This window comes from Phaseolus vulgaris, chromosome 6 (genome assembly GCF_000499845.2).
Source record: "Phaseolus vulgaris cultivar G19833 chromosome 6, P. vulgaris v2.0, whole genome shotgun sequence".
Classification (NCBI taxonomy): domain Eukaryota; kingdom Viridiplantae; phylum Streptophyta; class Magnoliopsida; order Fabales; family Fabaceae; genus Phaseolus; species Phaseolus vulgaris.
This window is the reverse complement of record NC_023754.2, coordinates 24,077,055-24,091,259: the sequence shown is the minus strand read 5'-3', so window position 1 is coordinate 24,091,259 and position 14,205 is coordinate 24,077,055. Positions and strand designations below refer to the sequence as shown.

General features: G+C 31.6%; 1 protein-coding gene and 1 pseudogene across 1 annotated transcript; both read left to right on the top strand.

Annotated features, from left to right (window-relative positions):
- The first annotated feature begins 2,377 nt into the window (after positions 1-2,377).
- LOC137832072 (uncharacterized) lies at positions 2,378-10,293 on the top strand (annotated as a pseudogene).
- A 944-nt stretch (positions 10,294-11,237) lies between these two features.
- On the top strand, positions 11,238-13,881 carry LOC137832071 (coatomer subunit zeta-2-like). The gene is made up of 6 exons (XM_068640054.1): positions 11,238-11,352; positions 11,866-12,025; positions 12,155-12,302; positions 12,423-12,500; positions 13,378-13,462; positions 13,553-13,881. The coding sequence occupies exons 1-6, from the start codon at positions 11,344-11,346 to the stop codon at positions 13,610-13,612; spliced, it is 540 nt and encodes a 179-aa protein (XP_068496155.1). The 5' UTR covers positions 11,238-11,343; the 3' UTR covers positions 13,613-13,881.
- Positions 13,882-14,205: the final 324 nt, after the last annotated feature.

The following is a 14,205-nucleotide window of genomic DNA, read 5'->3' as shown; positions in this document are numbered from 1 at the left end:
TTTAAATATAACAAGTAGTCTAAATTGATTTCATTCTTAAATTTCAATCCAAAATATACATTAAACGATTTTCTTGAGAAAATGATAAATTTAAAAAATTCATAAAATAATTATAATAATAATAGTAATATTGCAGAATAGAAAGGTATTTATAACAAATTTGTCATTTCTCATTTATTCACATTTTATCATATCATCCAAGTAAATTATAAAAGCACAAATAAGGAGTAAATAAAAATACTTGGAATTTTATTATATAAAAAGTGTAATGACACACTTTTCTTCCTTCAATATAATTAGATAATAGTTAAGCATAATTCAGTAATTTAATTCATGGTATTGAGTATTTGAACTTGTCATGGCAAATAACCCAAACTCATGAATATCAAACTTAAGCTGATTTTGTTATGGAATATTTGTTTAACTGGGCTTTTTATAAGGAATATTTGTTTATTATGAGTTTTTAGCAAATCAATTGGACCTTAAATAAAATGGAAGAGCAACAAAAAAAACCTTTTGATCTCATTGAGATAAAAAAGTTTTTTCATTGTTTATGCTTTGTTTGGATTGATATGATGATTTATGGGAAAGAGAAAGAAGGGAATAGGAGAATATGTAAGAATATATGAGGTTATTTAGATTGAAAGAGGATAGAGTATATTTATGAAGATGATTTATTAAAATTTGTGAGTGATGTGATAGTTATGAGATAATTTAGAAATTATTTTAAAGGTGTAAAATATAAGTTTATAAATTTATTTTTATTATTAAAAAGTATTTTAATAATAGATTATGATATATTTTTGTGGGTGTAGGTTTGAGTTAATTATTTTTTTAATATATAATATTCATGATTATTCTTATATTGTATTAAAAAAACTATGTTAAATTTAAATAAATTTATTAAATATATTAAAATTTATGAAATTAAAATTTATTATATTATATATATTTGTTATATTATATAAATATATATATATATATATATATATTTTTCATATTATAATTTTATTTTATTATTTATAATTATATATTATTATTAATAATATAATTAAATATTTTTTAAATTATTAATTTATCTAATATTTAGTTTTATATATTATATATATAACTATATTAATAATGATAATAGTAATAAAATAACTAATACTATTAATATTTTAAAGATAAAAATATTAATGTACAATACTTATATCTTACGTCAACATTCCTCCTAATCTTTGCGTGGTGAAATTGCGTGGTGAGATGATAGAAAAATTCATGTAATCTTTTTTCCTATCTATCTACTCCTCAAATATGGTGACTATCCCATCCTAAATCCAAACACAACATTACTGAATAACAAATAATATGTGTGACTTCATTCATGTTGTGTGGTGTTTTTATTTCAAACAAAACATGAACTATAACTCTATTTTTTTAGCAAATTGGTTAGATTACAAGTAAAAAAGAAAAAAAAAACTTTTACAAAAGTTAATTTCTCAAATGATTAATTTCAATTATTTGTATTGTTTGCAGCAATGAGACAATAATCAATTGCTATAGATATCACGATAAAATTGTGAATTTCATAATATTTGTTTAGTTGGGGAGAATTAATTGTATTAGGACATAGTTGCAAAATATACTATTATTGTAAAATCTAGAGTATACATTTTCTGAAAAAGCATCTTAACGTTTTAATATAATTTAAACGAATGCTTCTTGTTATTATATATGGGTTGAATTTAGACTATACAATTTATATGATACAAGATTCTTCATTTAAAGTTTATAATATGAAAACATAAGATCAAAGTTCCTATTTTTGAAAAACATCCATTGATAAAGTTTTAATTTATTCAATTTTTGTGTCAATTGGTAAGCGTTTTGCTAAAAACTAATTAAACATTTGAAAATTACATTTAATAAGGTTTTTAACCATGTATTGTTTATAACTTTCTAAATAATTAATTTACTTTCTAAATATGTCATAGGTTAATTTTGTCTCATCACAATTATTTATTCGTATTTTGAGTGTTTTTATCTCTATAACAGTATTTAAACTTAACAACTTAGTTTATTCAAGTAGATATAATAATAATAATATTTTGTTAGTGTAATTATTATATTTAATTTGTTACAATGTATTTAAATTAGAAATTGACGTCATTGTTTTTTGGATTTTTTTTCCTATTCTCAATGTTAATTCATCGTAAATTCATGTCTATTAAAACTGGAAATAAAATATTGGACTTCCATTAAAAATTGCATCTCAAACAAATTATTTTATTTAATGAAAAAAAAAAATTTTGATTAAAAAAATAACCTCTGCACTACTACTGATGCATATATTGTTTATTTTGTTTTTTAAAAGAATTAAATAAACACATTTCTGCGAAACGTGAAAATTGCAGAAATTTTTTGGAATCTGTATTTTTTGAACAAAACACGAGATTGTGTATTTTAGGGAGCAAAAAAGCGCGTTTGAAGAGAACGAATAAGAAGCGTAGTAAGCATGATGTTCTTCTTCTGCTTGTATCTTTCAGTCTGAGGATAGCGAATTCACGGTTGGTAACTCTCTGCTCAATTTTCACTCAATTTTCGATCCTATTATATTCTCTTGTTTCATGTTTTACCAATGCTTATTTCGAGGGTTTCACAGATTCGGAACCTTTTATGTTTCTTCAAATAAATAAATAAAATGCATAGGTTAATAATTGAGGAAGATATTACAGTTGAACACAAAAAAAATGTTAGGTTTAGAGTTTACGACTTAAATTCGTATTAAGATTAGGTTGAAATGAAAAGCCCTATCACTAATTGTAGTTAATTTATGTTTTTTTATTTTAATTTTTTGGTTGATTAAGAGGTGCAATCACTTTGTATAGGAGGCCTATGTTAGATGGAAGAGACCTCTCTCTGCTGTGAACAATTGGCGGATGGGGAATGCATTGAGGTTCAGAAAGACGAAGATGGCGCGCTGATTGTATTGGATTGTCAGAATGGTTTTCCTGAGGGGAGAAAGGAATTTGTTGCACCTGCTGTTGGAATGGAGTTTGAGTCATACGATGATGCTTACAATTATTATATTTGCTATGCCAAGGAGGTGGGGTTTCGTGTACGGGTGAAGAATTCGTGGTTCAAGCGGAATAGCAGAGAGAAGTATGGTGCAGTGCTTTGCTGTAGCAGCCAGGGTTTCAAGAGAATAAAGGATGTTAATCATTTGAGGAAGGAGACCAGAACTGGTTGTCCTGCAATGATAAGGATGAGATTAGTGGAGTCACAGAGATGGCGGGTGCTTGAAGTTATGCTTGAACATAACCACATGTTGGGTGCTAAACACAGATTGGTTAAGAAGATGGGAACTGGGATGAAGAGGAAGTCGTTGCCTAGTTCTGATGCTGAGGGGCAGACGATTAAGTTGTACCGTGCACTTGTGATTGATGCGGGAGGTGATGGAATTTCAAACTCCAGTGCGAGAGAGGAGAGAAGTTTCTGTGAGTTTTCTAATAAGTTGAACCTTAGAAAAGGTGACACACAGGCCATTTATAATTTCCTCTGCCGAATGCAATTGACTAATCCAAACTTCTTTTACTTGATGGATTTCAATGACGAAGGGCACTTGAGGAATGCATTTTGGGTTGATGCTAGGTCCAGGGCTGCATGTGGTTATTTTGGCGATGTAATTTATTTTGACAACACTTATTTGTCAAACAAATTTGAAATCCAGCTGGTGACTTTTGTTGGAATAAATCACCATGGTCATTCGGTGTTATTAGGATGTGGCCTGCTTGCTAGTGAAACTACAGAATCTTATGTATGGTTGTTTAGGACATGGGTTAAATGTATGTCAGGATGTTCTCCCCAAACTATTATTACCGATAGATGCAAGGCTTTGCAGAGAGCAATTGTGGAGGTTTTTCCTAGATGTCGTCATTGTTTTGGCTTGTCATTAATTATGAAAAAATTACCAGAAAAATTGGGAGGTTTGCACAACTATGATGCACTCAGGAAAGCACTGATTAAAGCAGTTTATGAAACATTGAAAGTGATTGAGTTTGAAGCAGCATGGGGATTTATGATTCAACACTTTGGAGTTAGTGATCATGAGTGGCTTCGTTCTCTGTATGAAGATCGAGTTCATTGGGCTCCGGTATTTTTGAAGGACACATTTTTTGCTGGAATGTCTGCAGCTCGGCCTGGTGAGAACATGACTCCTTTTTTTGATAGATACGTGCACAAACAGACTCCTCTGAAGGAGTTTCTTGATAAGTATGAGTTAGCTCTTCACAAGAAGCACAAGGAAGAGTCTTTTGCAGATATTGAATCAAGGAGCTCAAGCCCCTTGCTGAAAACTAGATGTTCCTTTGAATTGCAGCTCTCCAGATTGTACACTAGAGAAATGTTCATGAAATTCCAGTTAGAAGTGGAAGAAGTATATTCTTGTTTTGGTACAACGCAGTTACATGTGGATGGTCCCATCATAATTTTCTTGGTCAAGGAGCGTGTTTTGATTGAGGGAAACAGACGGGAGATTCGTGACTTTGAAGTTTTGTACAGTAGGACAGTAGGTGAAGTTCGTTGCATCTGTAGTTGCTTTAATTTTTATGGATATCTTTGTCGACACGCACTGTGTGTGCTCAATTTTAATGGGGTTGAAGAGATACCTCACAGATACATTCTTTCGCGATGGAAGAAAGATTACAAGCGTCTTTATGTTCCTGATCACAGCTCTGGTACTGCTGATGATACTGACCGCATTCAATGGTCTAATCAGTTATTTAGAAGTGCCTTACAAGTTGTGGAGGAGGGGATACTTTCTCTAGATCATTACAATGTAGCGTTACAATCTTTAGAAGACTCACTCAGTAAGGTTCATGATGTAGAGCAGAGACATGGGTAACTGGCTTTAATGTACTCTAAATTATTATGTTACTTTGTATAACTGCTTAGCGCTGTTTAACTGTGATATTTTTACAATGTTCATAACTTGTATAGCTAAAGATGTTTTTGTTAAACCATGAGTCATTTCTCTCATATTATTTATTTACATGGTAGTGGTACTGCTTCGGAGTTGAACAATTGACATACTGTTTCCCATGTCCTTTTTCTTCCATTTTGTTGTTAGTTAAATGTGTTCAACACATTAATTAGAACTTGATGAAGTTAGGAAGTTACAAAATAGGTTTCTGACTTTGAAGCTTTCACACACAAAAGATCTTTGAAGATGTTGTCTAGGTTGGTTAGATTGTATACCTTATCTGTGATTAACTTTTTGTCAGATATTACTGTTTGAATAATAGATGAGTATAAGAGGAAAAAAATGATAAAGAATTTAATAAGATAGAAATAACAAACAAAATCGAAATAGAAAAAAATGCTTCTTTTTGGTTCAATTGGAATAAGAACAAGAAATGTAGCTTTTCAACTTTAGATGTGTAGAAAATAAAGTAGAAAGAGAAAAAAAATTTATATAAATTGTTTTTATACTAATCAAGATGCTAATTAAATCCAGAATAACTTTTATAACATTACCTATTTTAACAAATTAATGTATTATTTTTATTTCGTTATAAAAAACATATATTATTTAGAAGAATAAAAGGATTCTAAAGTCGATCTCCTTTCCCTTTTTCTTTTCATATAATCAGTAAAATTAATATTTTTTCTCTTATTTTCTTCCATTATATTTTCAATGATTCAAACAGAGGGCAATAAAATAGTATTTAAACTATTTATAAGAAGCGTAAACTATTTATGCATATTTTATTTTGTGTTGCCATGCAAGTGCATTTTTAACAAAAGGACAAAAAAGATTGAACGTAACTTTATTTATGAAGATTAAAAAAAAAAGGATAGCGTATTTGGATGGATGAAAAAGGGTATTTAACTTTTATAAGGTATTTGCGTAATCATACATTATTTAAAACGTATTAAGGTATCACTAGGTTAAAAGTTAAAATACCAAAATATTATATTTAAATTTTCTGTTGCATTTTTTATACTTTTTTTTTACTTGCTCCACGTTTTCAAAATAAATTTATATTATATATTATTTGTTTAATATATTTTAAAATATCAAAATCAGTGTATTTTAAATTTATAAATAGCAAAAAGAATCAACATAAAATCTAGATTAAAAAATCAATGATGTCATATATTAGTAAGTTGTAATGAATATTTCACATAAAAAATATTTATTTTTGCATAAAAATGAGAAAAAGAAAATAGAAAACAGAAGGAAGAACTCAATGGGCAGTGCAGAAGAGAGAGCAGAGAAACAGCATTTCGTTCACTGCCACTCTCTTCTTTCTTCTCAGTTACTGTAAGTTTCTATCACTTTCATCGCAACCTAACTTTTAAGATTCTCTTTCTTCGCTGCAACCAACTTTTTTTTTTCACCTTTCTCTCAATCTTTATCTGATTTCCGTCGCTATTGCTTTTATTTTATCCAATTTTGTTGATTCGTGTGCTCAAACAGCATTATCGCAAACCTAATCGGAATCCCATTTGTTCAATTACTTGATTATGCGTAAAATCCGAATTCCACAAGCCGTAAATTGTCTGTGTCTATTGCCAACAGTCTTTCTTCTAGCACTGATGAAATTAATAAATATGTAGACAATCAATTCCTGTGAGGGATTTGGTTTTTCATAATTATGCTCGCCCCGTATTCATACCTTTTTGTGCATTCCAATTTCATGTGTGAATGCGATCATCAAGTGTTCGTTTAACAGTATTTTTTTAACTTGTTTGGACTAACCCGGCTAATTTTTCATTTCCAGTTTTGTTGATAAAACTGAGACTCATAATGTTGTGAATATGTTTGGATTAAATGTAATTACTTGAAAGATGAGCTTATGTGCATGGCAAGGCTAATCTCATACTTGACAGGTGAACTCTCTGGCTATGACTGACGATACCATGTGTTCTCCAAGCGACAAGGACTTGTCGCTGAGTCCTAATCTTGATATCACGGTAAAGTTTCCTTTATGTCTTCATGCTGTGTCTTGTGTCGTGCTTTATGTGAAATCTAAAACTTTTAAGAGCAAGGGTGTTTGGCTCAATTGGTGACTTTTTTTTTGTTTCTAACTATTATGCTGCGGTAGGTCTAGTAGAACCTTAGGCTCTTTATCATTCTTGTAGTGATACTTTTGTTTTTGCTTGTTAAATGCGTTCAAAGTGGTTTTCCCTGCTTTGAGAAAATGGTGCAATCTCTTTGGACTGATGATTTTTTGGTTATGAATTTCTTGTGAGTTAAATGAGGGAAGAAGTGTATCGATTGTCTCATTGGTGAAGCTTAAATACTTCTTAATTTGTGAAGTACTGGTGTTGTATTCATGTCTTAATTTGTGCCTGGATACTTACCTAGTGAGGACTATCCTCTTTCCCTTTGTAGTCTTATGACCAATATGCCTGGGATATAGTGTCAAACTTCTTGCCTTTGCTACTTACGCTATAAAATACAATACCTTTTTTAATTAAACAAAAGTCTCGTTATAAATATTGTACATGTATGTCAATAAGAAATTATTAATATCTCATTACAAATATCATTCTTATATGTAAATGCACCTTTTTATAAACTATATCAATGTATCTAGGCTGTATCACATCTTCAATTTTTAAGAATTCTTCATAGCCCTATACCTGTTTCACAATAAATTATTGGTGGTCCTCTTCGAATAAAAGATAATGATGGAGAGATTTTCGTTATCCTATTAGTGGATTATAAATCATTAAAATTAAGACATATATATCTAATGCATTTTTTAATATTACTTAAGGCATTTTTGAATATTACTTAAGATCTGGGCTATGAACTTGTGTGGAAGAATTAGCTGAGTTATTGCTTCAAATATATAATTACAATGTACAGTGAGAGGGGTAGATAAATAAAGGATAATGATTTTGTCTGAACAAATAAAAGAAACCTCATACCAGATAGCAATATAAAAATTTCAAGTTAGGTGACTAAAAAGATCATTTGGTGGTCAAAGATACTTTAACTTCCCTGTACAATTTTAATGCATGCTTAGATCTTGTTTTGAATTTGAAATATTTTTTCACAATTTCCAGATAGATGATAGTTCTCCAAACAGTGAGCAACTTCTTGACATAGTGGACGAGGGCAACGAGCTTGACAATGAATGTGGACAATTGTTTGATATTGATGGAAGTGAACGTGAAAATGGGAGGGATGAAACCACAGTAGTTGATAGTCATAGTGGAGAATCTCAAGGAAAAGACTGCCCCCCACCAGTTGTGGGAATGGAGTTTGATACTTACGATGATGCATACAACTATTACAATACTTATGCCAAGGAAATTGGATTTGCTACTCGAGTTAAATCTTCATGGACGAAACGTAACAGCAAAGAGAAGCGTGGTGCGGTTCTGTGCTGCAACTGTGAGGGTTTCAAAACAACCAAAGAAGCAAATAGTCACCGGAAAGAAACAAGAACGGGCTGTCTAGCAATGATTAGATTGAGATTAGTGGAATCTAACAGGTGGAGAGTCGATGAAGTCAAGCTTGAGCATAACCATTCATTTGATCCTGAAAGAGCACAAAACTCTAAATCACATAAGAGGATGGACAGTAGGGCCAAAAGAAAAGTTGAGCCAACTCTAGATGTTGAAGTAAGAACAATCAAGTTATATCGAATGCCTGTTGTAGATGCATCAGGTTATGGAAGCTCAAATTCCACTGAAGGTGGAACTAGCAACCACATTAATTGTTCCAAGCGTTTGAAACTTAAAAGGGGTGATCTGGAGCTTATTTCAAATTACTTCTGCCGCATTCAATTGACTAATCCTAACTTTTTCTATGTGATGGATCTGAATGATGATGGACAGCTGAGGAATGTATTTTGGATTGAATCTAGATCTAGGGCTGCCTATAGTTATTTTGGTGATGTGGTTGCATTTGACTCAACGTGTTTGTCAAACAACTATGAGATTCCTCTTGTTGCATTTGTTGGTGTTAATCACCATGGAAAATCTGTTTTGCTAGGATGTGGTCTACTTGCAGATGAGACATTTGAAACATATATTTGGTTGTTTAGGGCATGGCTTACATGTATGACTGGTCGCCCTCCTCAAACTATGATCACAAACAAGTGTAAGGCCTTGCAAAGTGCAATTGCAGAAGTTTTCCCGAGAGCTCACCATAGAATTTGTCTATCGCAAGTCATGCAGAGCATTCTTGGGTGTTTTGTGCAGTTTCAGGAGTACGAGGCATTTCAAATTGCGCTTACTAAAGTCATATATGACTCTAAAACAGTAGATGAGTTTGAAAGGGCTTGGGATGATCTAACCCAGCATTTTGGAATAAGAAATCACGAAAAGATCCTAACCTTGCATGAGGAACGAGAGCATTGGGCTCCAGTGTACTCCAAAGACACATTTTTTGCTGGAATATCTGATTATGAAAAGGGTGAGTCTGTGGTTCCCTTTTTTAAGGGTCATGTGCATCAACAAACTTCTTTGAAAGAATTTTTTGAGATTTATGAATTAGTTCAGCAAAAAAAACATAAAACCGAAGTTCTTGATGATTTTGAGTCATGCGACTTGAGCTCATTACTGAAGACAAGATGCTACTACGAGTTGCAAATCTCTAAATTGTACACAAATGCTGTATTTAGGAAGTTCCAAGATGAGGTGGTGATGATGCCCTCTTGTTTCAGCATCACGCAGACTCAAACTAGTGGTTCCGTAGTGACCTACATGGTAAAAGAGCGCGAAGGGGAAGACCCTGCAACAGATGCTAGGCATTTTGAAGTCATATATGATAAAGGTGGAACAGAAGTACGCTGCATTTGTAGTTGCTTTAACTTCAAGGGCTACCTGTGCAGACATGCCTTGTATATCCTTAATTACAATGGTGTGGAGGAAATTCCATGTCAATACATTTTGTCAAGATGGAGGAAAGATTTTAAGCGTTTGTATGTACCTCATCTCAGTGCTGATAATGTTGATATTAGCAACCCAGTTCAGTGTTTTGATCATTTGTACAAACGTGCCATGCAAGTTGTTGAAGAAGGGATGATATCCCAAGATCATTATATGGTTTCTTGGCAAGCATTTAAAGAGTCTCTGAATAAGGTTCGCCTTGTAGCAGACAAGATTGAATAAACAAATCAAAGAATAATGCTAATAATATGTTGTGCATAATTTATTATTCATTTCTTCCTTTGCCAGGTTCTGCTTTGGCTGCGTTCTTTAGAAAGCACAGAATGTATTATTTTGCCTGCCAAGCAGACGCCTGTTTGTTTCAATTTTTTCTCATGCAAAGGGAAGAATTTCATACCATGGTGTTCTTTATTTGTTCATTCGGTCAAACGCCAATGAACGTTCACAAAAACCTACAAACAACACAGCCATAAATTTGATACCTGTAAACTTCCAATATTTTCAGATATAGTAATTGAATTGCTACATTTTGTTTTCTTGTAAAAACTCTAACTAGGTCATATCGTCATTGGAAGTTTATAATGATTCTCTTAAAGAGGATGGATTCAGCGACAATAAAGATTTTAAAAATATATATAGACTTAGTCTTTTTAATGGGAGTTTTAATTATTTTACAGTAATTTGATCCATCTGACAACTCACATAATTTTCTTTTTTTTCATAGAAATTAAATACATAAAAAAGTTGTACAGCAACATATCTTCATTCTCTTATACTTTTACTGATTTGATATTTTTATGATCTTATTTACTGTTACTAAGTGCTAAATTTGACTATTTTTTTACATATGGAATTAATAAATTAATGCTATATATAATGATACTTTTAGAAAATAAATAAATACTGGGTATTTTTAATTAATTTACATTTTAAATCGCATACTCTTTTCTCTTGAGATATATCAATAATAATCTGTACCTACATATAGAAAGATTTCCTTAAATAACGGTTTTTTATATATCTATTCTTTTTAATTTTATCTTTACATTAAAATATTTATCAGAAGCATTTTAATTATTTTGTAAATATTAAAATCATAATAAAAATTTTAAATTTAAAATATATCTCCATCTTCTCAATTTTTATGAACGATTACTTTTTTTTCTTTTCTAAAATATTTTTATTCTCAACGAATCAACCATAATATAATATTTAATTTATTAAATTAATTTATCATTATAAATTTATAGTTAATTTTAATAAATACAAATATCTATACAATAATTATAAAAATAAAAAAAATACAGGTACACATATTTTCCCCTAATAATAATAATAATAATAATAATAATAAAATTAAATAACGAAAGGGAGTTCAAATACTCGAGTTGACAGAGATTGAAAATTTTGATTCAGTGAAAGTCTTCTCTCGTTGTTCCCCGACCGACCATGTCTCATGTAAGTCTCTGCTTTTCTCTCTTCTTTTCGACATTTCGATTTCATTCTTTTCCGTTACCCACTTCGCACCAATTCAGATCTGTTTTGCCCCATTTCTTTCTGTCTGTTATTCGGATCAGATTCATGTATTATACCTAATTTATGATTTTACATGCATGCATGTCTTCTCTTCATTGCATTACAATCATAATTGAATTATGTCAAATAATTGGTATAACTTTATGTATGTGGTGGTTTTGTCATTTGAATTTGATTACTAAAATCAAATCACTCTTATCTTATTTGCTGGATCACACTACTCTGATCTGACCCAACACTAGGTTGCAATTGAACTGTGATGACTTTGTGTATTATAGGACTTGATTACTCTGAGATTCAGGGAACCTGATTTTAATTCAGTTAGTTCTGTGGAAATTGGAATAATTTGAAGTTAGATGAAATGCTGGGATTTAGAAACGTTTTCATAAGGTCCCTTTGAGGAATTTTCTGATCCTCTTCCCTGTGTTTTCTTAGGAGACATGCCCTTCTGTAAAGAACATCCTTTTGTTGGATTCTGATGGGAAACGTGTTGCTGTCAAATACTTCTCTGAAGACTGGCCAACGAATAGTGCGAAGGAAAATTTTGAGAAAGTTGTGTTCAACAAGACTCAGAAGACCAATGCTCGCACAGAAGGTGCATAATTTTCTAAAATATAAATGCATGATGAATGACCATGCCATGATTTCCTATATCACCTAATTTTGTAAACATATTGAGTGTTGAATTTGTTTTAATGGCCTTCATGGGTTTCTCATTTGACAGCGGAAATATCAATGTTTGAGAACAACATCGTTGTTTACAAGTTTGTCCAAGATCTTCACTTCTTTGTCACTGGTGGTGATTATGAAAACGAGCTTATCTTAGCTACAGTTCTTCAGGCCTTTTTTGATTCTGTGGGGCTCCTGCTCAGGTTGTTGTCTTAATTAAATTAACTATTTATCTATGCGTCGTAGTCAGAGGTGTTTTCAATGTATCACTATTAAGTATTAACAAAGTAGTCCTTTGATGATTTTAAACTGCCTTTCTCCAGAGGCAATGTGGACAAGAAGGAAGCACTTGAGAACTTGGATCTCATTCTGTTGTGCATTGATGAAATTGCAGATGGCGGGTATGCTATGTGCTATTCATATGAACTTATATTCTTCAGTTGTTTGTTTGTTTCTCTATGACTTCTCTTGCTCTTCTCACTTCTTCCAAATTGCAAATTGTAGTAGCTAATTTGATACATCAGAGATCAATTCTTTTTCTGTAGTTAAATGATTAGAATTGTAAATTTTCGTCATGATACTCTTGAATTCAAATTTTACAAACATTCAAATGTTCAAGTAACAAACTGGCTTGCATAAGTTTTTGATAGCTCAGGAGTATGATTGATGAGATGAAACAAATGTCACTTTCACAAGTCCTATACAGTTCAACAGGCAGGGTAGAATTTGAATACATGTGATATTTCTGCTGAGTTTTTCACAGGATGACATCTATTTTTATGTTCTTTTCACTTATAAGCCAACCACATGCCCTTGGTAAGATATATGTTTTTGTCCCTGCTAAACGAAAAGATGCCACATTTTGAATGAAGTGCTAGGTTATTTGGATGTTTGGATAAAAGGTCCAGCAAGCCATACATTTTCAGAGATCATGGCTTAACCTTAAAAAACTTGACTTGACTTGGATACAGTTAATTGTGTTGCTACTCCTTAAATGTTTTACCTCCAGATTTTCCGTGGGAAAATGCACAGTACACCCATAGTTGTAGTGCCTTGATGCTTCAATTGCCTTTGTGATTTCAATAGTTATAGGTCCCGTAGTACTGTGCTGGAATGGCAGTAGTATCAGACCATAAATCACATTTAGCTTGAAAATGGCATACCCCTCTGAGCTTCCCCTTCATTTTCACCTCTGCACTTTTCTCCTTATTATATCTTCTCTACATTTTTCTTGGCTCCACCCGGGTCTCAAATTTCATATCTTCATATTTTGTGCAGTATCATTCTTGAAACTGATCCAAATGTTATAGCTGGGAAGGTTGCTAGCAATAGTATAGATTCTGGTGCTCCTTTGTCTGAACAGGTAAATTACATCCTTCACTTTAATACCAAAAAAAAAAATTGACATTAAATTCATTAATTTAAGGAATAAGTGTATTTCTTTTCATTGCAGACACTAAGTCAAGCATTGGCCACAGCCAGGGAACATCTTGCGAGGTCCCTTCTTAAATGATTCATATGGAATTTGACAAATGAGGAAATTTGTCTTTTTGACTTTTCCTATAAAAGTTTATAAGAACATCTCCATTCTCGAACAGTCGAACCTTGAAGATAATGTTACTTGGCATGCGAATACAGGATATTTTGGCACAACTTTTCTTGTGTTTGTTTATGTAGTTACCCATTAAATTTCAGAATAGAGGCATGCTGCGTATGTTTTAAGTTTCATGAGAATCTATTTTATTACATACTAATTCCAAATTTTTATACTTTAGCTCAAAAGCATACAACTTTCCCTCTGAAATTATTTGTTTATATTAAATTGATACTGCAAACGTTATTTGCCATGTTAAATAATTTTCCGGAAAAAAGAAAAATCTCACTGGGTACAAACTCCTGATGCTTGCACAAGATTTTAGTTCGCAGAAAATTCACTACACTTGAAACTAATGAACGGAAATATTTAGAACACGAGTCACATTGAATAAACTTCTCTAAATATTTATAGTGGAAGATGTGTAAAAGGATAAGTATTATAAATAAAACCGTTTGAGTTAAAATTAATTTACAGATCTGAATTTTCTCAGAAACTTTTGTATATAATTT

Bases quoted from the DNA above. Each gene is read 5' to 3' on its own strand.
- LOC137832071 (XM_068640054.1), top strand. The intron at 12,303-12,422 runs GTTGTTGTCTTA...GCCTTTCTCCAG, and splicing joins TCTGTGGGGCTCCTGCTCAG to AGGCAATGTGGACAAGAAGG. The intron at 13,463-13,552 runs GTAAATTACATC...TTTTCATTGCAG, and splicing joins GTGCTCCTTTGTCTGAACAG to ACACTAAGTCAAGCATTGGC.